General features: G+C 32.9%; 2 protein-coding genes across 2 annotated transcripts; both read left to right on the top strand.

Annotated features, from left to right (window-relative positions):
- Window positions 1-6,021: 6,021 nt before the first annotated feature.
- LOC114723803 (probable 2-oxoglutarate-dependent dioxygenase At5g05600) lies at window positions 6,022-7,445 on the top strand. The gene is made up of 2 exons (XM_028910042.1): window positions 6,022-6,573; window positions 6,686-7,445. Exons 1-2 carry the CDS (start codon window positions 6,128-6,130, stop codon window positions 7,314-7,316), a joined length of 1,077 nt encoding a protein of 358 aa, XP_028765875.1. The 5' UTR covers window positions 6,022-6,127; the 3' UTR covers window positions 7,317-7,445.
- A 5,791-nt stretch (window positions 7,446-13,236) lies between these two features.
- LOC114723812 (flavanone 3-dioxygenase 2) lies at window positions 13,237-14,887 on the top strand. The gene is made up of 3 exons (XM_028910052.1): window positions 13,237-13,682; window positions 13,777-14,104; window positions 14,200-14,887. Exons 1-3 carry the CDS (start codon window positions 13,237-13,239, stop codon window positions 14,452-14,454), a joined length of 1,029 nt encoding a protein of 342 aa, XP_028765885.1. The 3' UTR covers window positions 14,455-14,887.
- Window positions 14,888-27,709: the final 12,822 nt, after the last annotated feature.

Genomic DNA, 27,709 nt, shown 5'->3' on the forward strand with positions numbered 1-27,709 from the left:
TATGTTCACCAAATAACCAAGCTCTCTTCATTAATACTCCTCCGCTACTTAACATAGCACATAATTTAAGGGTTAATGTTGGTCTTACATGTAAGACCTATTTCATATGTTTGTTTCTTTTTTTCAAATTAATTCTATTAATATTTCTCAATAATAATCAAGTAGGAGAAAGATAGAGGAAATTAAAGAATATGCTTAGGATATTAAAAAAAAAACATAGCATATTAACTAATTTAATTGACACTTTTAATCTACCCAAATTAATTAATTAGGTCTTACATTAAGGACTGAAGGAGTAACTTTTATTGTGAGTGCTGTTTATATTTTATTAAAAAATTAATTTTAACTGGTTTTATTAATCTATATAAAACTGCTATGTGTTTATACTAAGAATTTGATAGGGAGAATTATCTTCAATTTTAGAAGTTTTTCCAAAGTGGGAGAGTACGCACATATATATAAACAAATGTGCAGCTAATTAAAATTAATAGAGGAAAACAATTCACAAAGAACCTTGGAAAACATAGAGTGTAGGGAAACAAGATCAAGATTTACCATTTTTTTCCCGTCCGACAGCCAGATTTACCCTGGGAAGACTGAGAACCTGCATTATTTAGCAAATTAAGCCGTTAATAAATATTCAATAATTTGAATGGCCATTATTCAGGTGAAAATAGATATTCTCGGATCTTGCGCTATTTTGTCACGTTCATTATTTTCAGACCCACACAGAGGCATCACTACGCTCTTACTAATTTTTATTATAAATTACTAGTTACTCGTTTTCGCATAATCAAAAAAATATAATTATGTTTTTAAAATTTTAAAATTCATTTATTTAATATTTACAAACTATTCTCACTTTTTTTTTCCTCTTCTTTCTTTCTAGAAGAAATTATATAAAACTAAAATTAGAAAGCAGTTATTAAAACCCTCCAAATAACTGTTATTTAGAATTAAAACTTTTTCATACAAGTAACTGGGTGAGTTACAATATGAAACTGGGTGAATGATCCTAAAATTATTTTTCCTATCAAAATAAGAATGCAATTCTTAACCACAGGAGTGGGGTGTAGCAGTTACCCTGCCTGGTCATTTAACCAAGCAGTGGTGTTTTGAATCTCACTCTTGGACATAAAAAGCATTCCGTGGCTTTGAAAGGTCCACGTCTCTTATTTCAGCCCATTTTGGGAGGCACGTCCCTCATTCTGATAGGGAAGCTATCATCAAAAATTAACTACTCATTCGATTCTAAATATAAGATCTTTAAATATAAAGATTTTTATATTTAAGACGGGAGGAATATTTAATATAAGAAAGTAATAACTAATTTTAAAAAATCATGATTAATTTGGGTGAGAAAAAAGGATTTTTTTTTTGCTCTTATTCGAATTAATATAAGAAGTTAACAACAAATTTTATAAAATTCAGTAATAGTAGTAATGTGTATAAGCAAAAGGTAGGCTCTGCCGGCCGATGGCCAATAAGAGCACTGACAATTGTTTTGATAGGATGCTGAACTTGTGATTCAAAATGCAGGGGAGCCTGGTAAAGTGATAACCTTGTCCCCTCCGCCTGCTCCCACACGTGATTCACGCACCTCAAATGCAAGTAGGGCCCACGGATGACAACGACAACTCCCCCGCCATCCCACCGGCAACCAACATCTTTTTATTACTTCTGATTCTAAATATAAAACTCATTTTGTAATATAACTTATATTATAAAATAGATATTATATTTAAAACTGGAAGAGCGTCTGTTTATGTTAAGGGAATATGTGTTTCCTTTTTCCTTCCTCCACACGGCCACTCCTATTGCTCTCGACCTCATTATTAAATCAAAATTGTAACAGAATTTCTCTTATAAATATTAAAACCTTCGCTAATGATAAACATAAAAAATTGACATCAAGAATAAGGGGGGAAAAAAGAAAATTAAAGGAAATGAAATGCCATCCCCCCCCAAATTTTGTGAGTACTGTTTTCCTTTATTCCCGAGAAGGTGAGCAACGAAACAACTGAACCTTGTTTTCTTTTATTTGTTTTGGAATCAAAATGACGTGGTTTCATCATTTATTCATTTTACATTTTTAAATAACAAAAAATTGTATCGGATTACCCCAAGTCATTTTGCCCTCCGGATGGTCGTTTAATTACAACAGGACCAACCAGATGGTCAATTAAAGTTCAAGGTCAACCCGATCTAGTCCGAGTCTCATGCAATACAATGCATGATACACTCAAATTTCAACATGGATGTTTGTTTGAAATATGTGTTTTATTAAAGTAAAAGAAATGAAGGGTATTAAAGAAGACAATTAAAATGTTTTATAAAAAAAATGTCATATTTATTATAATTAATAAAACTGTTTACTTTTTTAATATAATCAAAACAGAAGAATACTTTCAAAAGTACGTGAACTCCACTAACCAAGATGATGGGTTAAATGCATTGTACGGAAAACGCTCAAAACGAAGTGAGGGATTGGAAGATGTTTGATTTTTTGGGAGCTTTGCCGCTTTTATACATATCAATGTTAGCCTTCTATATATAAAGTTGTTTTGCCATTTTCAGAGGCACGCAAGAGAAAATGTGGCGCCTTCCTTTCCCGATTTAGAACTTGTTCTTGCACCATCATACATACAGACACTCTTCATTTTCAATACTCATTTTGAAGTATAATTTATAATATAAAATAAGTCTTATATTTAAGACAATAAAACAGAAGTATAATTTACAATATAAAATAAGTTTTATATTTAAGACAAGTTTTTGCTCGAGACTAACGTCACCGCATTTTCAAAACATAACAATATTATGACACGTGGTTAAAAAACTGAATTAAATAATTAAAATATTGATATTAACAGTAACGGTAACGTTTTAACATCTTCAGGACAACTTCGGACTCAAAAAAAGCTTTTTGAGATGATACTGATTCTAAGTAAAAACTCGGGAAGAAATTTTCACCTTAATCCTCCACAGATATATGTGCTCCTTCATTGTGAATTTTAAAACAGATGCAGATGGTGTGCGAAAGCATAGATTTCTGAACAAATCATTAAAAATATCAGAGAGCAGGAGGAGTGGCATGCAAGCTGACACGTAATATTAAAAGACAATTGAGACGTTTTGAACAAAAATGAGGTGGCAGTCGTCATAGAACAGCCAAGAACTTCTCCATCACGTGAAGAGTGCCGATCAAGGACCGGCCTCCCGCCCATCTGCGTCCTCATGGATCTCCATATATATATATATATATTCACTAAAATAAATAAAATAAAAGCCCACGCGTATGTATTTCTTTGTGTAAACTTCCCGCTCCCCCCAAAAAAAAAAAAAACAACATCTACGTTTACTTCATTTTGGGCTGGTTTGATATTTTAGAAGAATTTTCTAAGAAAGCGAGATAGGAAAAATAGGTGAATGGAAGTAAGGTTAAAGAATGTGTGTGTTTGTCTTGATAGGTAAAATTTCATCATGATTTATACGAAGAAGAAATCAGCTGATGTGGTTTTTTTTTTTTTGATGATGATGCTCCTCCAACAAGCTTCGTCCTTGATGAAGCTCTATGAACTCAACCAACACTCGGAAGAACTGAAAGGCATGTTTAGATCTCTTAATTATTATTGTAGTGTAGTTAAGGTGATGTGAGTCTTAAAAATTTTATCAAGTGTCATAAAAGAATAAACATATTTTGCTGACTTATTAAAAAGAAGAATTACAATGAGATCCTAAAAAAAGTTTACAAAATAGATCTCAAAAATTGTCATTTTTATTATAAAACGCATCATTACAGCTTACTTAGATTGTTATTAGGGCTTTTTAATAACTATTTTCTTTTTTTGGGACCTGATTATAATTCTTTTTTATTAAAATTTGGCGCTGACGATAAATCACATATCAATCCATAAGCATATATTGCCTGAAGTGATATCATTCAAAGAAACCTGGGAATGAAGAAAGAAGAGGATAAGGATTCAAACGACTTGGGAGTTGGGAGAAGAGAAAGCTAAGGGGAGGATAAGAATGCCATTGATGAGTGCCTTAGGATGAGTTTGCCAGGTAGATAGATGATAAGCAGAAGTTGAGCACAGGAAGAAATAATAGAGATAAGAAAGTGCTTAAAAGGAGTGATGATAAGAACGCCAAACAAGAAATGCATCAATCAGATAAGATACTTAATTAAGAGTACCAGGTTAAAGGTGCGAGTATGATAAATATAAAAGTAATTGTGCGTGAAGACACCCAGTGTGATAAGATTTCTTTAATAATTGTGCCGTGCGTATCACTATAAGAGAACGTCCAGTCATATGTTTAGTGTATAACTGTGTATTGTGGATGGTGACGAATTAAATATTTTTTTATGCATATTCATGTGTGATTTTATGCCAACCAGTACTATTGAAGCTCTCTACGTACATTACATATCCTCCTAATTAAACATGAACTAATCTAAATCTTTCAGACCTCACAGTGGGTCAAGTCAACGACCTAAAAGCTCTCCTAGAATATTTATACAATAAAGAACTTTGATCTAGTAGTTTGATATTTTAACTTTTGGAAAATTTTGTTTTAAAAACATATTATAGTGATTATGATATATTTTGAGTACGTACTTTGCATTTAAGTTTATGATATATTCTTAAACTTGACGTACGTTTGCTTTTGATATTTATGCAGGACCTTAGCAGGAATTGATATATCTTAGCTATGACAACAACAACCACACAATAATAATAATTTGGAAACAAAATACTCAAGGGTTTAGCATATGTGTCTGAATATTTTGGGGGATCTCCGATGGAATCTCTCTCGTACAATGAAGATCTTAAAAAGAAAATCATAAAGCATTCACACCCGCATAACTCCATAAGCATCATGTCATGTCTTATTGATACAGACACATTTCAGTGTCATTATTGACCTATGTATATACTCCTTCCGTGCTAAACACATTTCAATGTCATGTCTTAGTCAGTAAAATAATTTTAATCCTAAATATAAAATTTAAATAATTTTATCTTATATTTATTATTTTTAATCTAACTTATGAACTAATATGTAATATAATATTGTATAAAAATATTTCAAAAAAATCACATCACATTTATAAAAATTATATAATTTATTTAGCTTATTTAATTTAATCTATTCACCTTAACTAAGTAGTTATTTCAAGAAAATTATAATAACTTGTGGTCATATCTTTTTGTTGTTTTGGCCACCACTTGTGGTCCAATCTAAAATATTCAAGGGTCCAAGTTAGCGACAACCTTGTCCATGCATGTGCGCACGTCACGGTCTCACTATTTCTGCCACCCTGTTGTTTCACAAAATCGTCCTCTGCAATTTTTTTTTTGTCAGATAAATTAGTCATTTCCTTCTCGTTTTCTGTTGGATTAAAAAAAAGAAAAAAAGAATACGTTTTTATAACGAAACTGCAACATACTTTTAATAAGAGGGTAACAGAAAAGTTGAAAAAAGTTATAGTATATTTACACTATACAAACTAAATATTATACTCCTTATGGACTGTTATAAGAAATAAAAATTTAGTCTTTAAATGTGTTTTAAAATGATTAAAAAATTTTTATTTCTCCACTTAAAACTGAGAAAATTGCTTGTAATCTTATACTTTTATTATCTCTGGTCTCTGATCTCTCTGTCCTCTATTTAACAGGGACAAACATAAAAAAAATCATATTAATTATTTTAATAACATAATATATTTTGGATCACAAATTTTTTTAACCAGCTTATTTCTTTACGGTGGGGAGGGACTACTTAGAATAGGAAGCACTGTTAATTTTTCCCGCATGAAATTTCAAAGCGATGGGTAAAAGGGGCAGGGAGAGTAAAAAAAAAAATTTGCTGCGTCAGCTCCGCGTTGGAGGCCGCGAGAAACCAAACTCAGACGAAAATCCGTCCAGGTTCAATGAACAGTACAAAGAAGCCTTGGCGTCTGAAGTAGTTCCGTTGCTGTGTTTTTCTATATATGGAGGCGCCCTTCTCCGCTTTGTTCACCAACAGATAAGCACTAGCCTTCTTCTTCTCATTCCTTCCTTATCACAACACATTTCCCTTTCTCATTTTCTCTGTTGCATCTGAATCACCGCCGTCCATGGAAGAAATAGATGTCGCCTTCGTCCAAGAACCTCACCACAGACCCAACCCCTCTCTCATACAAGAGGCTCAGGGCATCCCTCTCATTGACCTCTCTTGCCCCGACGTCGACGCTCTCGTCGCCGACATAGGCAATGCCTGCAGGCAATGGGGCTTCTTCCAGATCATCAACCACGGCGTTCCGGCCGAGCGCCTGCACAAGCTGCAGGAGTCGGTGCGGAAGTTCTTCCTTCTAAGCCTCGACGAGAAGAGGAAGGTCAGGAGAGACGCCAGGAATGTGCTGGGGTATTACGACACAGAACACACCAAGAACGTCAGAGATTGGAAAGAGGTGTTCGACTACACGGTGCAAGAGCCCACTCTCGCCGCCGCCTCCATCGATGAGGATGACGACGGAGTGGCTCACTGGGAGAATCAGTGGCCTGAAAACCCTCCTGAAATGAGGTAAATTAGTTACACTTAACACTGTGTGTGTGTGTGTGTATCATGATGTGTACGTAAGATGTTGAGTTAGATCTGTAAGTAATGAAAGTTTTGTGATGTGAACCATGTACAGAGAAGCGTGTCGGGAATATGCAAAAGACATGGTGGAACTGGCCACAAGACTGATGGAACTAATCGCTATGAGCTTGGGGTTACCGCCAAGGAGGTTTGAGGATTTCTTCAAGGACCACACCAGCTCCGGCAGAATAAACCGGTATCCGCCGTGTCCAACGCCGGAGCTTGCTCTCGGGGTGGGCCCCCACAAAGATCCAGGGGTTCTGACCATCCTTGCTCAGGACGAAGTGGGCGGGCTTGAGGTGAAGAGAAAATCCGACGGCCAATGGGTTGCGGTAAAGCCCACACCCAATGCTTTCATCATAAATCTTGGGGATGTTCTTCAGGTATGGACGAATGGAGAATATGAGAGCGTAGAGCACAGAGTGATGGTGAACTCAGTGAAGGAGAGGTATTCAGTACCGTTCTTTCTGAATCCTTCGCATTACATAATGGTGAAGCCATTGGAGGAACTGACCGGCGAGCAAAACCCAGCCAAGTACAGGCCTTACAACTGGGGGAAGTTTGCACTGACGAGGAAGCGCAGTAACTTCATGAAGTTGCAGGTTGAAAATATCCAGATTCACCATTTCCAGAATAATGTTCAGGCCAAGAATTATTTACCAGATTGTCCTAAAATTGTCGTGTGATGAACATGATGAAACGGTGGCCACTCAATGCTGCTGATCAAAGAAGATAAATATGTATTTCTTTTGTTCTTTTTTAACTTGGCCAGCCACGTGTGTGCATTGATAAGTATAATATATTTAGTTGAGCAATGTCGGGCTCACAATATTAACGTGAGGAGCACATTTCATACATATTAATGATGGTCTACGTTGAATTTAAATTTTTTTATAGAATAGATAGAAAATTAAAACAAATATAATCTTACAACTAACACTTTTTTTTAAAAAAATAAATTTATCGTTAAAAAAATTATATATTAAATTTTTTTAATTTTAACTACTTATATTAAAGTTTACATAGTTTATATTGGAACGAGTTTCAGTGCGAAGCGGCTTGATAAGCACAAGGAGCTCATCACCGCAACGCACCGTGTCATTAAAGTTCGAATTGATCTTGACCGTTGGATGATGAGCGATCTAAAATGCTGAAGGTGTGGGCGATTTCAATCCTCTCTCTTCGTTCCCCCTTCTTCTTCGGCATCATCTTCATGCGCAGGTAAACACCTGATCAATAATCTCAGCAAGATGCTTCAGGAGGTGCCTATAAAGAGTAGGTTTTGAAGGATCTTGCTTGATAGTTGGGGTGTAAAGTGCTGCGACTTTGACTTCTCTGACTTGAAAAATTCATTGCCTTGATCTTTTAGAGACATTTGTTTTTTTTAATTTAGCTTCTGCTTCTGCTGAGACAGTCGCCATTGGTATTTTTCCTTCTTTTTTTTTTTAATGAAAAGGCAAAATGCATTAATTAAATAGAGATACAGATTTAAAGGTTCACTACACTAGAAAAAAACAGGACTAACCGAAGCAGCTACTTTAAAAAGATCAAAAGTAAAAGTCTAAGAGCTGCAGAAAGTCCGAGACGATAACATCCCGTGATTGTGCTTTGCGGCAGATTGAGACTTGCTTTTTGATTGAGAAAATATCCTCTCTCTGTTTTTTTTGAATGGCTGCCTCCTGAAAAAGAGAGTCGGTATCCAAACCAAAGCTGCCCTTCAACAACAGCGGAGGAGGTTTCTGTTGAAACATTCGAGTTTTCCCCAGGGGACTTTGATCGAAGATTGGCCCTGGTATTTTTCTTCGAAGAGGAAGAGAAGCGAAAATTTGGAACTTGCATATTATTAGAATAGAAAAAAAATAGAACTTGCCTTGAATGGAGGGAACTTCGTTGACTTTATCTCAGAGAACGACGTCGCATGGCAATTAAATAGAGGGAACTCGTCCTTGACTTTGTTAAAACGGTGCGCATAAATGATGAGCTCTCAGGGCTCATCATCTTGCTTAGCACCGAAACTGGGTCCGTTTATATTGTATTATAATGTGTTCATTTGTTCTGATGAATTCTGAATAAGAAACTTATTAATGCGTGGAATGATGAGTTTGGGCGATGATCATGTTTAGGCTGTAATTCTTTTTTTTTTTTTTAAATAAGAAACAGCTGTCAATTTTACGTATATTTTAAAAAGAAATATTTTTTTATTTAAAAATAATTAATTACAAATTTTTAAGTCCGGATCTTTCCGTGTTTATCGCGAGAGTGCTCATGTCCATAACGTGTTTGTGGGGAGGCTGTGTTCTCTCTCTGCGGGTCTCTTGTACAGTTTGCTCTGAATCCAATAAAAATCCGATTATTAAAAAATAATAAACTACTCCCTCCGTTCCTTATTATAAGAGACGAATAACCGAATTATGTTGATAAAAAAACAGTTAAAATTAGTTAAGAATAATCAATATATAAAAAGTATAATTTTTTTTTTCAAAAATACCCTCATTAATAAGGAGAGAGAGCATGAGAGAGAACAATTAAATTATTAAAAGGAAGAGAAGTGGGAGGGAGAGAGAGTGTGAGTTGGAGACAATAAATATGGATAAAATAGGAAATCAACACAAAAGAGTAGAAATAACTTTTAAGTGTCTCTTATATATAGGAACATGTTATAAGCATCAAATGCCTCTTATAATAAGAAACGAAGGGAGTAATATGATGGCGTGCGGCTCGAAGACTGACTTTAAAATGGTAAAAACAAAAGACTGACTTTTTTTCTTATACTCTACCGATTTTTTATATAAAACTTAATTAATTTAAGTGATAAAAATATAAATTAAACTAATTAATACTGTATGATATAAGTCTCGGTGTTGAAGCATATGGGCGGGCGGGAACCGAACTACGAAGGTAATTTGAAGCCACAAGACAAGGGCAGCCATGTGTCAGTACTCTCGTCACGGATCTCTCGTGAAACAAATGGAAGCTGCCAACCCTGCCATTTCTCAGCAAACCCCACCACTGCCTCTCAAAGTCCGTCCAGGTTCAATGAACCTTGTTACCCATGTTAGGTGCGAAAGTCCACACCACTATTTAATTAGCAAATTAATCCCGCAAGTAATTTGAATTTTTTGACCAAGACAACTAATCTGATTGGCCCTTGTAAAATACTACTCCTCCGATACTCATTTAACTAATTTGATTACATTAAGAAAGTTAGGTAGGTTAGTTAATTATAAAAAAAATGATATATTTTTCCTAAAATACCATAATTATCTTTCTTAATACCTCTCTCCCTCTTCTACTTGATTATGGTTGAGAAAGTATCCATAAGGATAATTTAGAAAAAATTGATAAATATGAGAAATGGATCTTATATTTATTACTAAAACCAACTCAAAAATTGGGTTCTATATTTAGGACCGGAGGAGTATAACCGATGGATCACATGCATGAGCTTCTTTATTTTTTATCCCTTGAAAAGGGCAAATTTATACATAATATATTTTGAAATAAAAATTTATAATTTTAATGAATATGTGTGTGTATATTTTATATATGTATATATGTGTGAACAGGTTTGGTCCTAGGCCTTGAATTTGAATCCATGTGATTGCAAAGTTTTTTTTTTGGCCAGCAGCAAAGGTTTTTTTTTTTACTGTATCCACAATGTGCTTAAACTCTTAATCATATTTAACTTTAATCCTTTCCCAAATACAGATAAATAAGAGGAAAGAAGAAGAGATGGATTCTTCTGCGTTTTGATTCCAGTAAAGCTGCTAGAGTTTTTGGTTTTTGAAAAAAACAGCAGTGAAAATTATTACTCTTGGCGAAAAAAGAGTGGTTGGTATTATTTTGTTTTTAATTATTATTTTGGTGAGAAAAAAAAACAAAAAGAAGAGTGGTTGGTATTTTTTTGTGAGTCTTTTTTTTTGTCTTTCATTGACAAGAAGTTGAGAAGGGAAGCCATACACGTTCCCAGCACGCTCACCTGCGCCATTCTGTAAACCTCATCCGTATCATCACGCTCGTACCAGACATCCGGCCCCCAACCCATACATTAGTGCCAAGTTTATTTTATGTTTTTTGCTCCTCGTAGTTCAAGTTCTTTGGCTTTTAACATTTTTTTTATTATTTCCAACACTCTAATTCTTCTGTTAATTTTCCACTATTCTTTCACTACAATCTTATTGATATTTGAAATTTATTTTTATTATTATTTTTAATCTTAACTTCTTAACATAATTGATATATAAGAAAAATATATACAGCAATAACAATGAATTTACTTGAAATCAAATCCTAAAATGTTAATAGTACCCTTAACGCAGCCCTTATAAAAGGAAATGATAGGGTTTGAATTAAGAGAGTGCTTAATTCAGGAACACCGGCTTAGAGAGAGTTATAAGAGAGGAGGATTTTGAGTTCCTAAAGTAATAAAGAAATTAAAATCGAATTTTGAATTTGTAATTAGCAAGGTTTTTCATAACTTGAATGAATTTAAGCCAAACCGATGAATTTTTTAGAGGATTTAGAAAAGTTTAAAACTTTTGTTCCATTGTACATGAGACGAAAAAGTATACTATGATATATAACCGAATAAGAATGTTTCTGGCATCATAACAACGACTTCTTTATTTCTTTATTTCTTTCTTTTTTTCTTTTTCCCTAATCAGCGAATGAGTTAAAATTATTTCCATCAAATCAAGAATATTCAAATTGGAAGCATCAAATTATAGGTGACAACCTCGTCCATACAAAGAGCAGACGTCACTCACGGTTTCCCGTGCGCTAAAGGGAATATGCAAAACTCATCTTTTACGCATTTCAGGTCAAACAAGTTGTTTTTTTAAAAGCTCTCTTTTTTTAATTGAAAAGGGCAGCTCACTTTTTCCTGTCTACTTTTTTTTTTTTTTTAATTTGCATTCCTTCAATTTACCGTATTATTAAATTCAAACGCTATAAATTTCTAAAACCATCTAATTATAATGAGAATCATTAATTCCTTCAAAAATGTTATAGTTGTTTAAAAAAATGGGAAAATTGCATGCATTAAGTTCTCACCCATCATCTAATTAATCTGAAGCCACAAAACACCTTATTGCAAGAGATTTCACTTGTTTAATCACTAAGTCACCCTCATTTTTATATAATATATTAAATAAGGCTAAAGTTAAAAAGTTGTTGAATTTTAAATGAATAAGACCTTTAAAAAATTTTTTGGTCTATGTAAAATATGTTGGATGTGACTTATAAATAGAACAAGAGGAGTAACTAACTCAAATATCCACAACTCTTGTATATTAAGAGCAGAAAGCAGTATTATGTAATGCCTTGAATTCAAAATATAAGTATTTGAAAATAAATGTAATTTTATACTTTATTTATTATTGCATTGAATTTATTCTCATAGGACATGATGTCCATTAAATAAGAACAAAATTAGAAAATTATTGAACTTTAAAGGATAGTTAATGAAATTTGAAATTTTTCTTAATATGAGTGAAATATATCAAAAAAAAAAATGGTATGAGCAAAACATATCAAAAGTGACTCGTAAATAGAAAGACGGGAGTTTTAAGAAACGCATGCAGTTAATCCATTTAAATTTGGATCAAATTGTCAAACTTGCCCCTAATTAATGTGTTGGATACGGGGGGATACTGGGAAAAAATAATAATTAATGTGTTGGATACTGGGAAAAAATAATAAGGGGAAAATATTAATAGACGGTGCTTTAATTTTTTTCAAAAAACATGTAAAATTAAATAAAATTTTTGAAAAAATCTTCTAATACTTACGGGATCTATGTAAAAGAAGGCGTGCGTGAGACGCGGGGTAAAATTATGAAATTCATTCGGGCAAATGATAAAAAAATCAAGGAAAAATTACAAATAAAACCCCTTAATATGTAAAATTATGATTTAAGATCCTAAAGTTGAAAAATAGCAATTAAAGACGGGGTCTCACTTTTACAAATATGAAATATAGGTAAAATGTCTGAAATACTTCTCAGTCAACTTATGATTTGGTCTATTAAAGTTGTCATTCATTAAAATGAACTCGTCATTTCTCATAGTCAATTAATCATTTGGCACACCCCTAGCCGAGTTATGATTTGGTCTACTAAAGTTATCATTCACCAAAATGAAACTGTCATTTCTCATGGTTAACTTGTTATTTAGCTGAGAGGCATTTCAAACATTTCACCATGATTTTATATTTGCAAAAGTAGGACTGGGTCCTTATTTACTATTTTTCAAATTAAAAGTCACAAATAATAATTTTACATATTAGGAGTCTTTACTTGCAATTTCCCCAAAAATCAATGTTCAATCGAGTTGAAAATTTTTGGTCAAAATAAAAAATAAGAGTATAAAGCCAAAGATTTGTTCCAGCGCCATGATGATGTAACGGCCAACGTAACGTCCGACCGCTACAAAAGCCCGTCCAGGTTCAATGAACACTGTGCAGTAACCTCATTGCTTAGAAGAGGACGCTTGTTCTATAAATAGCGGCGCCCTTCTCGGTTTGGTTCACAAAACATAACGTTTTAGCCATCGCCTTCTTCCATTCTCATCGTTTTCTGCGTTATTAGTATCAGATTCACCGTCTTCGATGGCAGACGTAGACGTAGCCTTCATCCAAGAACCTCCACACAGACCCAACCCCTCTCTCATACAAGAGGCCCAAGGCATCCCTCTCATCGACCTCTCTTGCCCCGACGTGGACGCCCTCGTCGACGACGTAGGCCATGCCTGCAGGCAATGGGGCTTCTTCCAGATCATCAACCACGGCGTTCCGCCAGATCGCCGGCACAAGCTGGAGGAGGTGGCGAGTAAGTTCTTCCACCTGAGCCTCGACGAGAAGAGGAAGGTCAGGAGAGACGTCCGGAAGGTGTTGGGGTATTACGACACAGAACACACCAAGAATGTGAGGGATTGGAAGGAGGTGTATGATTATGCGGTGCAAGAACCCACTCTCGCCGCGGCCTCCCTGGATGAGGACGACGACCGAGTGGCTCACTGGGAGAATCAGTGGCCTGAAAACCCTCCAGAAATGAGGTAAAATAATTAGACATTGTATATACATCACGATGTTGAGTTAGATCTGATCTGTAAGTAACCAAGTGTTGTGATGTGAACCATGCACATACAGGGAGGTGTGTCAGGAATACGCGAAGGAGATGGTGGAACTGGGTAAGAGATTGATGGAACTAATCGCTATGAGCCTGGGGCTACCAGCAGGGAGGTTTGAGGAATTCTTGAAGGACCCAACCAGCACCATGAGACTAAATTATTACCCACCTTGTCCTTCGCCTCACCTTACCCTCGGTGTGGGTCGCCACAAAGATCCCGGAGTCTTAACCATCCTTGCTCAGGACGACGTCGGTGGCCTCGAGGTGAAGCGAAAGTCCGATGGCCAATGGGTTGCCGTCAAACCCATCCCCAATGCCTATATCATTAACGTCGCCGATGTTATCCAGGTATACACTCTCTCTCTCCCCCATTAATAAATAGTATGAATGAGAAAATATATATATATGTATATATATATTGAGAGTGTGAATGAAACGGACAGGTGTGGACGAACGGAGAATATGAGAGCGTAGAGCACAGGGTTATGGTGAACTCGACAAAGGAAAGGTTTTCAATTCCATACTTTTTGAATCCTTCGCACTACACAGTGGTGAAGCCCCTGGAGGAGTTGACGGATGAGCAAAACCCAGCCAAGTACAGGCCTTATAAATGGGGCAAGTTTCAACTCAGGAGGAAGCTCAGTAACTTCATGAAACTGGACACCGAAAATATCCAGATCCAGCATTTCAAGGTTTAATTAGTGTCTGCCGTACTATTTAAGCATATTAGTCCAAGTATAGAGTGAACATATTGGAATGGAGCCTTGGCGTGGCCGTGGTGTTTGATGATGATATAAATGTAGGTCTTTTTTCTTTTATTTGTGAAGTGATTGTATTTACTTGAAGAGCAATGGCATAATGAGCGTAGCTTGTGGTGTTAATTGCGCCTTTCATTTCTTCTGCGCATTCAAATATTTGTTAGGAAATTACAGAATCAGTGGGGACTCAAGCCCCGCAGCATACCAACCTTAATGCAGGCCTATTACCCGTCTGCCTAATTGAGCTGTGAGTACCACTTGGGCTTCTCGGCCCAAATATTAAAGAAGGATGGTAATTTGGGTTTGGGCCGAAGTACAACATATGTAGTTTGTCGCAAATTCTATTGTTGAAATTTAAAGCCCAATGCCTTGACATCTGGTTCCGCGGGGCTCCGCTTGTGGAGATTTGTTACTCCAGTAGCCCACTACTCTCTTTTTCATAAAATATTTTGACGTTCTCTGGTTTTTTTTTGGGGGGGGGGGGGCCGCGGGGAAGGCAAAATGATGTTCAACATTTACAAAGCAAACAAGGTCAGAGAGTCACAGTAGTAGAAGTTCTCTTAGGGTGTGTTTGGGTTACACCCCAAATCATGGTTTGGGGACCCAAACCATGGTTTGGGGAATAATCTACCCAAACACCCCCTCCAAAAGCCAAAACCATGGTTTTGGGTCAAAACCATGGTTTTGGAAAAAGCAAAATTTTTTTGCTTTTGGAGAAAAAAGAGAGAGTGTGAGGGCCTATATGATATGTATCTTGTTATTTTTTTATAAACATATTTTTTTATAAATATATTTAATCTTATATTTTATAAATATATATACACATTAATTAATTATTAATTATATTATCTTATGTATTATTAATTATGTTGGTAAAAAACATATTATTAACAATTTTATTCATTCAAATTAAAATACATCATAAAATCTATTTTTTCTGTAATTATCATATTAACTTATGTCCTTTTTTTAGTAATTTGTATATATAAAAGTGCTTCTGATAACAACTATCCAAACACTTTCACTTCTCAAAATCACTTTTTTACAAAATCTATTCTTCACAGAATCTATTTTCCTCAGAATCTATTCTCCAGAATCACTTTTCCAAACCACGGTTTGGTTTCATCCAAACACACCCTTAAGTCCGACTCAGAAGTTAACTGCAATTCAAAAAACGGAATATGGCGGTGAATGATCAAAGATTTGAATGTAACTTCCACTTCCTCGGTTCTTAAATCTTCGCGGTAGTTGATGTATTTATAATTTTTTTTTTCTTAAGCTATTCTTATATTAATTATGAATATGATGAGGGGTTTTCATCAATAGAATAACACTCAAAAAAGAAATTTTTGAGAAACCATTCTATATCTATTTATTACAAATAACTAAATTAACTAATTTTTTTAATATCTATAAATTAGTTATATAGTTTATATATTTAGAATAAATGTCTAAAACTAAGACTGTGCAATGTATCCCTAGTGCCAAATAATTAAAGAATAAAAAAATTATTCACTTTATTCTTAATATAAGAATTATTTGATTGGTTTGAGTACATTGAAAAAACTGAATAAATTACTTATTCTTGATAGATGTGATAACATCCCCCCAAAATACTCTTACATAACATTATATTTTATATGTACATATATATTCATTTATAAGTTGAGTAGATGAATTTAAAAAAATAACAAGTATGATAAATAAAATAAATTAGTAATATTCTATGAGAAATAAGTAAAGTAATAAAATATTATATTTGGCATCAAAACCAATTTTTTAATTAATTTTGGCATTTATAACCGGGAGAGTATTTTCTATCAAACGAATTTGGAAGAGAAAAAGAAAAGCTTGAATTAATTATATTATAATAGAACAAAAGGATGTAAAGCAGCAAAAGGCAATAAGACAACAAGTGTGTGAGACGCATCGTCACTGTATCTCATGTCATCACATGCTCATGGATCCTTGTCTCCAACTTCTTTCATCAGTCTCTGTCCACATCCCAACCAGCATTGCTGGCACTCAGCATCCTCCGTGATCATAACATATCACCTTTTTTTTTTTTTTTTAAGTATAAACAATTACTAACTGTTGCCCATTATTAATCTCAGACATATCACCGCTCCCCTTTCTACTTTTCTGCTTTTGGCTGTGAAATTAAAGTACCAATTGTGAATAAACATCAAATAAAGCAAAGAATCTCATTCACATATCTTTTCTTCTTGTCCTCGTTTGACCGTTTGAGTTACCATCCCCACCGCCCTTGCTATGGAAAGTTCATGTCCCCTTGAATAAATAATAGGAAAAATTTACAAAATACAAATTTTTTGTCTTTTAATATTATAATTTATAATTTCTTAATACAGTATCTTTTATCTCAAATTAATGTTCCTCTTTTATCATAGGTTTCGTCCTGTCAGGCTTTACTACTGGCCGCATCTCTACTTTCTTCTTTATCTCAAATTCATCTCACAAAAGTTTGGCTACAAATTACAAACCACAAATAGTTTTTTAATAAAAAAATTTCACAGGTTGGTATAATTCTGATTTGAAGCGGCCCCCAGCCTCAAACAACGTTAATTAATGATTAAGGATGTCAGTTTCTTGATAAGGCAGAGCATATGAATCATAGTAACTGGATATGTACTGGGGGTGGCGGTCTTTACTGATTTTTTTTTTTTAAATAAAACCACCTCTCCCAGTTGTTTTGGTGACAAAGCAAAAGGTTAATGGTGGGCCCAGTGTGGTGGGTTACTTATTACTCGCGATATTATCTACATGCTCCGTTGCTACTAAGCTGGAAAAAATGAGAATTCCTTGGGTTGATTATAAAGGAATATTCGGGTCTTATTGAATAATTTAAAGCAGAATGTCTTAGGTGGCAATTGGGGGAATTATTTTAATCTATATCGATGTACATCTTAGTGTTATATAATATATATCGATGTACATCATAGTGTTATCTATAAAGCTCTTGTCCCTTCCTTCCTATACTCATTATAATAAGAGCTATTTAATTAATCTGAATATTTTTTTTATCATTTTTTTATTTTTAAAAGAAAAAATTGAAATTACTCAATCCCAAATAAAAAATTCTTATAAAAATATGTTGTTATTTGTAAGTTCAGAATCTTGTCAAAACTTATTAACATATTAGAAACAAACTTGATTTAGGATTTCATAATTTTAGACTTTTTTAGTAATTAATTTGACATGATCTTCTTAAAATATACCCGTGTAATACTATATTACATATCAATTTATAGCTTAGAAAAATTAGTTTAGAAAAAATAATAAATATAAAAGACAAAATAAAAAGAAATCTTATATTTACAACAAATATTTCTCTCCCCTAACTACTTTATTTGATAAACGATTTAATGTTTTAAATCTATAATTATAAATATACACTGAAAAATGAGAATCACTTAATGGGATGTCCATCCACATCAGTTTTTTTTTTTTTCCTTTGGATTTCTTTCACTTATAATTTAAAACTCACCACTTAAAAGAACTAGTGTAATACAAACCATTTGGTATGGAACAGTATTTATTTATTTATTTATTTGTGGTTTGGCTATGGATAACTAACAAGTCATTTAATCATTTAAGTTGAGAGAATCTGGACTGAATCCGTATCAATCCACTCTCAAATTGGCGTCTATCTCATTCTTGGCGCAAGGCAGATTTTTCAGAGCAGAAGGTATCATGCCCCATCCACAAAAAAAGGGAAAAAATCTCGCGCTTCAATCCCCACCTGAAACATTAATAATACCGATTTAGTGTAATTTATACCCATTGGCTTTCCCCATTAGTCATTAATATCCGATACAGGACCCAACGTCACATGGGGCCATCACCATTCCATTTGATTTGTCTCCTCTTAACTTTGGATGTATGCTCTGTTATTTCAAGCTCTGATACTTTTCTGACGATTCTGGATTATCATTGGCAGGTAGCGATTGGAAAAAGACCTAATTATTGATCTGGAAATTTATCAGCTTCATCCGTGAATTCAATTCAGAGAATTCGAAGCCTCGAAATTCTCCGAATTTGGGGATAACAGCGGCACATAATGCGAATCAAACCACTAATTAGCGGTTGCACAGAGGAATTGAAACTCATAAACAAGCTGGACTTGTTCGCGCGCCCAGAAATCGCTAAACCAAAAACAGATTACAAAGAATACAAATCGGGAAACAAAAGGTGAAGAAGAAAACCAACACTCCTCAATTGAATAAATCTACAAGAGAACCGAAACTCAGGTTCATCAAAAGGGCAGCTCGAGCTCCATGCAAACAGAACCAGAGATGTATATATATAATACAAACAAAACACAGTAGCTTAAAAATTAACAAAGGTTTGCCATCGATGCTCTATACAGATTCTGAGAAGAGAAAGACGAAGAGATTAGTGAGGGAATCAGGGAAGAAAACCAGAGAAAGGAATAGGGGTAGCGGCACGATTGAGACTGGTGAGAGGCTCGGAAGTTCGTTCTTGGATGACGACCACAGTTTCAGCGACGATGATCACGAACTGAATGGCCATCCTCACCAGATATATGCAGAGTTCGATTCTCTTTATCACCATATCCTCGGTGCTTCTAATTGATCCGTAAGAAATCAGAAAAGTCTCTTGTGACTTGTGAGTGAAGAGTAAAGCTTCTGAATGGCTGTGCTGGTTATTTATATGACAAAACAGCTTGTTTTCCCTGAAACAGCGGCAGGTAAATCACTCACGATTCTTGCCTAATTATCTTTCCACTAATCCAGTACAACACGACATCTGTATTTGGTTCGTAACTTTTGTGGGTCCCGACATTATTTTCAAATTAGGCATCATATGTCATATGAGTGCTGTAAAATTAATCAAGTTACTTAATTACTTAGGTAATTTTTAATTTTTGTGGATCATCCCTCTGTGAGAGAGAGAGAGAGAGAGATAAAATTCTAGTAGATACTTCAGTTTAAATTCTTAATATAAAAAAATTGAATTAAGTATATCCAACACTCAAAGTATTTTTTCATATACTAAAAGTACATCCAGCACTCTAAAATATTTTTTTAAATGTATTCAATATCTTAAAGTATTTTTTCGTGCATCCAACACTATAAAGTTTTTTTTTTTGGTACTTTCAGCACTCAAAAATATTTTTTGTGTGTGCATTCAGCATTAAAACAAAAAAAAACACTTCAAGATACTAAACAGACCACAAAATGCTTTACCTTGCTTTCATTGTTTTGTGTAAATCATCTTCCATTTATGCAACTTACCTTGCTTTGTGTGCAAACTAATTTTTTATTGTGCAATCAATTATACTAGAAATCATTTGCCACTTGAATTTGTAATAAATATTTATCCCCAATTTTTCTTAAAAAATATGGGAGAAAGTTCCAAATATTGAAAGACACTTAAATACGTAATGTTCTGCGTCGTCCCGTAACATCTGTTGATTTTGCTTCGTCATGACGGTCACACGAATAGTTGTAATTCCTGCTAAAAAAATAAAAGTGCATAATGTAGTAAAGATTCCTGTAATATACTCCTGTAATCTTTAATATAGATCTAACTGTTGAGTTAATTTTTGTCCTAGATATAAGACCTATTTCTCATATTTATCAATTTTTTCTAAATTACCCATATAGATACTCTCTTAACCATAATCAAATAGAAGAGGGAGAGAGAACATTAAGGAAAATGATTACGGTATTTTAGGAAAAACATGTCATATTTCTTATAATTAATTAACTTACATAACTTCATTAATTTAATCAAATTAATTAAATAGATCTTCTATTAAGGATGAGAGGATTATTTTAAATGAAGGAAAATGTATTTATCTAGTTAGTTTTTAGAGTTGTGGTCAATTTGTATTAAGGTTCTTATACTTCAAAAAAAAAAAAAAAAGAAGACAATTTTGGTTATAGATCTTGAAAATAATAAATCATCTATTATGATAATTAATGACATATCACTGCTGCGATAATGATATTTGACAATAATCTAATACTACCTCTAGTCTTTAATATAAAAAGTAGTTGACTAGTTTGAATAGAATAAGAAAATTAGTTAAGTTAGTTATTTGTAATAAATAGATGTTATCTTTTTTAGAATACTTTTACTAATCATTTGTATTAACTAAAACTACTATTTGATTTTAATATGTACAATTATTACAATCACTACATTGAAAAAAATAGATAAATATGAGAGATAAAATATATTAGAGTCTTATATTTAGGATCAAATTGAAAGTCAAACTAACTCTTATATTAAGAATCCGATATCGTAATAAAGATGTTGACCGAGATTGTTGTAAGAATTGATTTCTAAGCGGAGAAGAATACACAAGAGCCCAAATAAAGCAGCTATACTTACCCTTAAAGGAAATTAAAACAAAATACTTATATGGGAAAAAAGTTACTCCTCCAATCCTTATTATAAGACCCCATTTGACTTTTTATTTGGTCCTAATTATAAGACCCCAATCCATTTTGTCTCTTATATTTATGCATTTTTTTTTCAAAATAATCCTTCTAATAATTATAGTTTTAGCCAATATACTTAATTAGCAAGGATATTTTAGAAATGACAACACTTATTTATTATAAATAACCAACTTAACTTACTTCCTTAATCTCCTCAAATAAGTCAATTGGGTCTTATAATTAGGATCGGAGGAGTAACATATATCCGCATCTCCTAAGTTCCGTGTTTTCGGTGGATTCTGATGATAGGAGATTGAATTTGTTAATCGAAATGGAGAACCCCTTGATTCATCGTCAAATCTGCTGCTCCTCAATATAAACCTTTCAGGTTTGTCTTCCCACAGGTTTTCAAGCACAAAATGCCATATGTGCATGGTGCCCCAAGGTCTGACTGGTTCTTTCGGTCCATTAATTTTAATTTTTTAGTTTCTTAATTTGGGGAGCTTGGCAACTCTTTAGAATCACTTGGGAAAAAAAAAATGCTTTCATCTAGATAATTAGTCAATAACAATAATTAGTATGATTTTGACTAAATATGTAATTTGAATTATGTAGAGCTCCATCCAGAAGGGTTGAGTGGCAATAGGAATTAGGAAACATTCTGGATTGGATATTTTTAGAAAATACGTGTAATGACACTCAACGCACATGTGTCCCATTACCGTCATTGTTGCTTAATTTGAATAACCCAAGCAACAATACCTTGATGACTTCCTTTTTTTGCTAAATAATAGAAAGTTGGAAATTGATCTGCTCCGGGGCTCACATCTGACATCACATCGTACTAGATTCGACTTAATTACATATCCGTGATCAAAAATTTTTATTTTTAATAATATTATTAGTTAAGCAAAACGAATGTTAAACCTAATTACCCTAAAATATTTTTATAAATGCGTCTAATACCTTGAAGTATTTTTTCATGCATCCAATACTATAAAGTTTTTTTTTGATACTTTCAGCATTCAAAAATATTTTTTTGTGTGCATTCAGTATTAGAAAAAAAAAATTTCAAGGTACTAGATAGACAAAAAAATACTTTAGGATATTGAACGCATGTGAAAAAATATTTCAAGCCCTAAAAAAATTTACTTGCCTTTTCCAGGATAAATTTTTTTACCTGCTGCTGCTTATCAACTGTTGGTAAATATGATGGGGAATCATTATCTATTACACATAATTTTATGATTTAAAATGAAATCATTATTTTGATGAATCCTCATAGATAGGAATCCATGGGGCTTCTCTGTTTTTGGTCTAACAGTTGGGTGGCCCTTCCGAGCACCAAAGGTCAAGGGGTCAACATTGCTCCTTTCCTCCCCTCATTTCAATCCATCACCTTCCTTCGTGCTTTTTCACTTATCCTCAGGTGGGGAACACCTGAATTATAAAGAAGGCAAAATCTATGTGCTTTGTAATTTTGATGCTGTTTTTCGGTTTTTCCTTTCATTTAATGTTACACTATTTAAAAATTTTAACTCCTTCCATTTAATAGGAACATTATTGAAGATATGTAATAATTATACTTTACAATTTGGAACATGAGATATATTTAACGCAGGAAATTTACAAAGTTCAAAGAATCTAATTTCAACCATGAATAAATAAAGATGTTTGGAGAAATAAATTTACGCAGGAAAATGCCTTCGGAAATTGACTACTATGCATGGCAAATTGGCAAGAACCAGTGAAGGGACCATGTCACAAAAATAACAAAAATATGAGAGCATAGTGGGATAAAACTGAAACTTGTATGGAAAAGATATTAGAGGGTAAAACTAGAATAAAGAGGATATAAATATCATGATGAACATATATCCTTTGAACACTACGAATGGAATGGTAGCGGCAACATAAACTTGAACTCAAAAAATTAAACACTTCGAAAGAGAAAAAAAACATTTGCATATTATGTACAGATGAAATAGTTAAAATATAAAAATTGTAACTTTTTAAAAATATTCTTGTTTATCTGGGGAGAGCATGAGAGAGAGAGAAATAATGTTTCAAAAAAATGAGGTAATAAATATATTAAGTATTAAAATAAGTAATTAACGAGAACAAAATAAAAAAAATAACTAAAAAATTTGGAACACCTTGAATATTTTTTATAAATAGAAATAGATTACAAATGATAATTGTTTTTTATTAAAAAAAAATAACAGAACGAGTATAAATAAACTGGATACTTGTAATATAGTATGGTAGTTGAGAAACTCATTTTGATTGTTATGAAGCACCTAGGGGTGAGTATTCGGTTTTTCGGTTCGGTTATTGGTAATAACCGAATTAACCGAATAACTGAATAGGATAAATTTTAAACACCGAACCGAAACCGATAACCGAACTAACCGAAACCGAATTATATAAATATGAAAGTGATTTTAAATTAATAATAATAATAAAACATAATTACAACCATTAATTATTAAATATTTCATCATTTAACGTGATTCATTATAACAATATTTATTATAACCATATTTATTGAATACAAATATATTTAAAGAGTTCACATAAACCCACATATATATTTATTATAATAATATTTATTAAATATAAATATATAATATATTTATTTCGGTTTTTCAGTTATAATCAAAAAAATTTTTCTACTAACCAAACCGAACACCAAAACCAAATTATTATGAAAATAAAAATCGAATATGTAACTGAAAACCGAAATAACCGAACCAAAAAACCAAAATTAAATTCAGTTCGGTTTAGTTTTGTTCACTCCTAGAAGCACCAGCTTGCAAGTGTGAGTGGTTTTCATGGTTGAAGAGACACCGGAGTTTGTCTACAGCAGCAATAACGGTGGGACACAAGCGGCGAGCATTATTATTGTCGCTCCTCCATATCCAATGCATGCGGCAGGGACGCCTTGTCCTCTGCCGACTGTTCCTCCATCAATGTTTTTTTATTTATTTTTAATATAATAATTTGTTTGATTTTTATTTTAATCTTAAATATAAGATCTTAATTTAGTTTTTTATATTTGTCTATTTTTTTCTAAAATAGTTCCTGTAACAATGATAGTTCTAGTTAATATACTTGATTAACAAGGATATTTTAGAAATAACGACATCTAGTTATTATAAATAACTAATTTAACTAATTTTCTTAATCTACTTATATTAGTCAACTAGTTTTTATATTAAAGATGGGGCAATATTCAATATACTCATACATGTAACAAACTCTGGTCAAGGGGCACAAAGACACTTTTTATTATCATTTTTTCTTATTTAAAAATTTATGCAAACCCCAGCACACATTCATTATTCGGAGTTTAATCCCACAACCTCGTCTATCAAACAAAGTATGGAGTGCCACATGTTCACTTTGCAAGAGAGGTTATATGTTAAAATATGTACTTGTTGGTGCGTGTTTGAGCAGGTGTGCGTTAAATTATTAATTTAAAAAATTCGTGATTACTTTTTCTTTGGAAAGCAATAACCTTATCCATATATAAATAATTATTTCTTGTGCTGACCGAGAATAACACTAAACCCCACAGCGGTGATTCTTGCTTTTGGACCGGGGCGGCTTGTCTTGGTGGCTATAATTTGTAAATCAATATAAAATTGCTATCTGCAAGTTAAAGTGAGTCAGTTTCATCACAGATTTTGGTTTAAAAATTTTTTTAAAAAATGATTCGTCCCAGGTTAATAATGAATGATGGTGCATGATCGCGGAAGTTAAAAAAAGGAAAAATTGGGAACATATCCCTGATTAAAAATTTAATTAGCAAATGAGACCTAAGAACTTTGTACAACTTAACTTCTATTACATGCAACTTAGCTTCCTTTGTGTGCAATTTATTTTTTCTTATATGCAATAATCTTTCTTTGTGTGATATGCAACTCAATTTCCCGTTGTGCAAATAAAATTCTCCTATGTGCAAGTTATCTGCTTTATGTGCAAACTAATTTCTTGTATACAAATAATGTTTTCATTGTTTTGTGTAAATCATCTTCCATTTTTGCAACTTACCTTGCTTTGTGTGCAACTAATTTTTTATTGTGCAATCAATTATACTAGAAATCATTTGCCACTTGAATTTGTAATAAATATTTATCCCCAATTTTTCTTAAAAAATATGGGAGAAAGTTCCAAATATTGAAAGACACTTAAATACGTAATGTTCTGCGTCGTTCCGTAACATCTGTTGATTTTGCTTCGTCATGACGGTCACACGAATAGTTGTAATTCCTGCTAAAAAAATAAAAATGCATAATGTAGTAAAGATTCATGTAATATACTCCTCTAATCTTTAATATAGATCTAACTGTTGAGTTAATTTTTATCCTAGATATAGGACCTATTTCTCATATTTATCAGTTTTTTCTAAATTACCTACATAGATACTCTCTCAACCATAATCAAATAGAAGAGGAAGAGAGAACATTAAGGAAGATGATTACGGTATTTTAGGAAAAACATGTCATATTTCTTATAATTAATTAACTTATATAACTTTATTAATTTAATTAAATTAATTAAATAGATCTTCTATTAAGGATGAGAGGATTATTTTAAATGAAGGAAAATGTATTTATCTAGTTAGTTTTTAGAGTTGTGGTCAATTTGTATTAAGGTTCTTATACTTCGAGAAAAAAATGACAATTTTGGTTATAGATCTTGAAAATAATAAATCGTCTATTATGATAATTAATGACATATCACTGCTGCGATAATGATATTTGACAATAATCTAATACTACCTTTAGTCTTTAATATAAAACGTAGTTGATTAGTTTGAATAGAATAAGAAAATTAGTTAAGTTAGTTATTTGTAATAAATAGATGTTGTCTTTTTTAGAATACTTTTGCTAATCATTTGTATTAACTAAAACTACTACTTGACTTTAATATGTACAATTATTACAATCATTACATTGAAAAAATAGATATATATAAGAGATAAAATATATTATAATCTTATATTTGGGATCAAATTAAAAGTCAAACTAACTCTTATATTAAGAATCCGATATCGTAATAAAGATGTTGACCAAGATTGTTGTAAGAATTGATTTGTAAGCGGAGAAGAATACACAAGAGCCCGAATAAAGCAGCTATACATACTTACCCTCAAATGAAATTAAAACAAAATACTTATATGGGAAAAAGGTTAACATATATCCGCATCTCCTAAGTTCCGTGTTTTCGGTGGATTCTGATGATAGGAGATTGAATTTGTTAATCGAAATGGAGAACCCCTTGATTCATCGTCAAATCTGCTGCTCCTCGATATAAACCTTTCAGGTGTGTCTTCCCACAGGTTTTCAAGCACAAAATGCCATATATGCATGATGTACCAAGGTCTGACCGGTTCTTTCGGTCCATTAATTTTAATTTTTTAGTTTCTTAATTTGTGGAGCTTGGCAACTCTTTAGAATCACTTGGAAAAAAATGCTTCATCTAGATAATTAGTCAATAACAATAATTAGTACTCCTCCGGTCCTTAATATAGGACCCATTTAACTAATTTGATTAGATTAAGGAAGTTAGGTAAGTTAGTTAATTATAAGAAATATGATACGTTTTTCCTAAAATACCATAATCATCTTTCTTAATACCCCATCTCCCTCTTCTACTTGATTATGGTTGAAGGAGTATCCATAGGGATAATTTAGAGAAAATTGATAAATATGATAAATGGGTCTTATATTTAGGATCAAAACCAACTCACCAATTGGGTCCTATATTAAGGACCGGAGGAGTATGATTTTGACTAAATATGTAATTTGAATTATATAGAGCTCCATCCAGAAGGGTTGAATGGCAATAGGAATTAGGAAACATTCTCGATTGGATATTTTTAGAAAATACGTGTAATGACACTCAACGCACACGTGTCCCACTACCGTCATTGTTGCTTAATTTGAATAACCCAAGCAACAATACCTTGATGACTTCCTTTTTTGGCTAAATAATAGAAAGTTGGAAATTAATCTCCTCAGGGGCTCACATCTGACATCACATCGTACTAGATTCGACTTAATTACATATCCGTGATCAAAAAAATTTATTTTTAATAATATTATTAGTTAAGCAAAACGAATGTTAAACCTAATTACCAGTAATTAGTGGTAAATTTCAAATATTATTACTAAAGGAAGGCCGATGCCTTGTTTAGTTTTTTTTTTTGTCTTCATTTCATCATTTATCTTCGCTAGATGAACAATAATCTTAAAGCTTTTGAAAGTCTGTAATTATTTTTCTGATATGCTGACCTTACTTAAATGTGCAAATCCTCATTTTAACCCAGCAACAAGAGAGGCAATAATATCAGATGGCTAAGAATGCACACTCTTTCTGACAAAAAAGAAAATACTCCTCCGGTCCTAATTATAAGACCCAATTGACTTATTTGAGGAGATTAAGGAAGTAAGTTAAGTTGGTTATTTATAATAAAAGTGTGTTGTTATCCCTAAAATATCCTTGCTAATTAAGTATATTGGCTAAAACTATCATTATTAGAAGGATTATCTTGGAAAAAAATGCATAAATATAAGAGAGAAAATGGATTGGGTCTTATAATTAGGACCAAATAAAAAGTCAAATTGGGTCTTATAATAAGGACCGGAGGAGTACTTTACAATTTGGAACATGAGATATATTAATTTAACGCGGGAAATTCACAAAGTTCATAGAATCTAATTTCCACCATGAATAAATAAAGATGTTTGGAGAAA

This window comes from Neltuma alba, unplaced genomic scaffold, assembly GCF_004799145.2.
Source record: "Neltuma alba isolate B1F8T4 unplaced genomic scaffold, ASM479914v2 tig00012154_pilon, whole genome shotgun sequence".
In the NCBI taxonomy this organism is placed as follows: Eukaryota; Viridiplantae; Streptophyta; class Magnoliopsida; order Fabales; family Fabaceae; genus Neltuma; species Neltuma alba.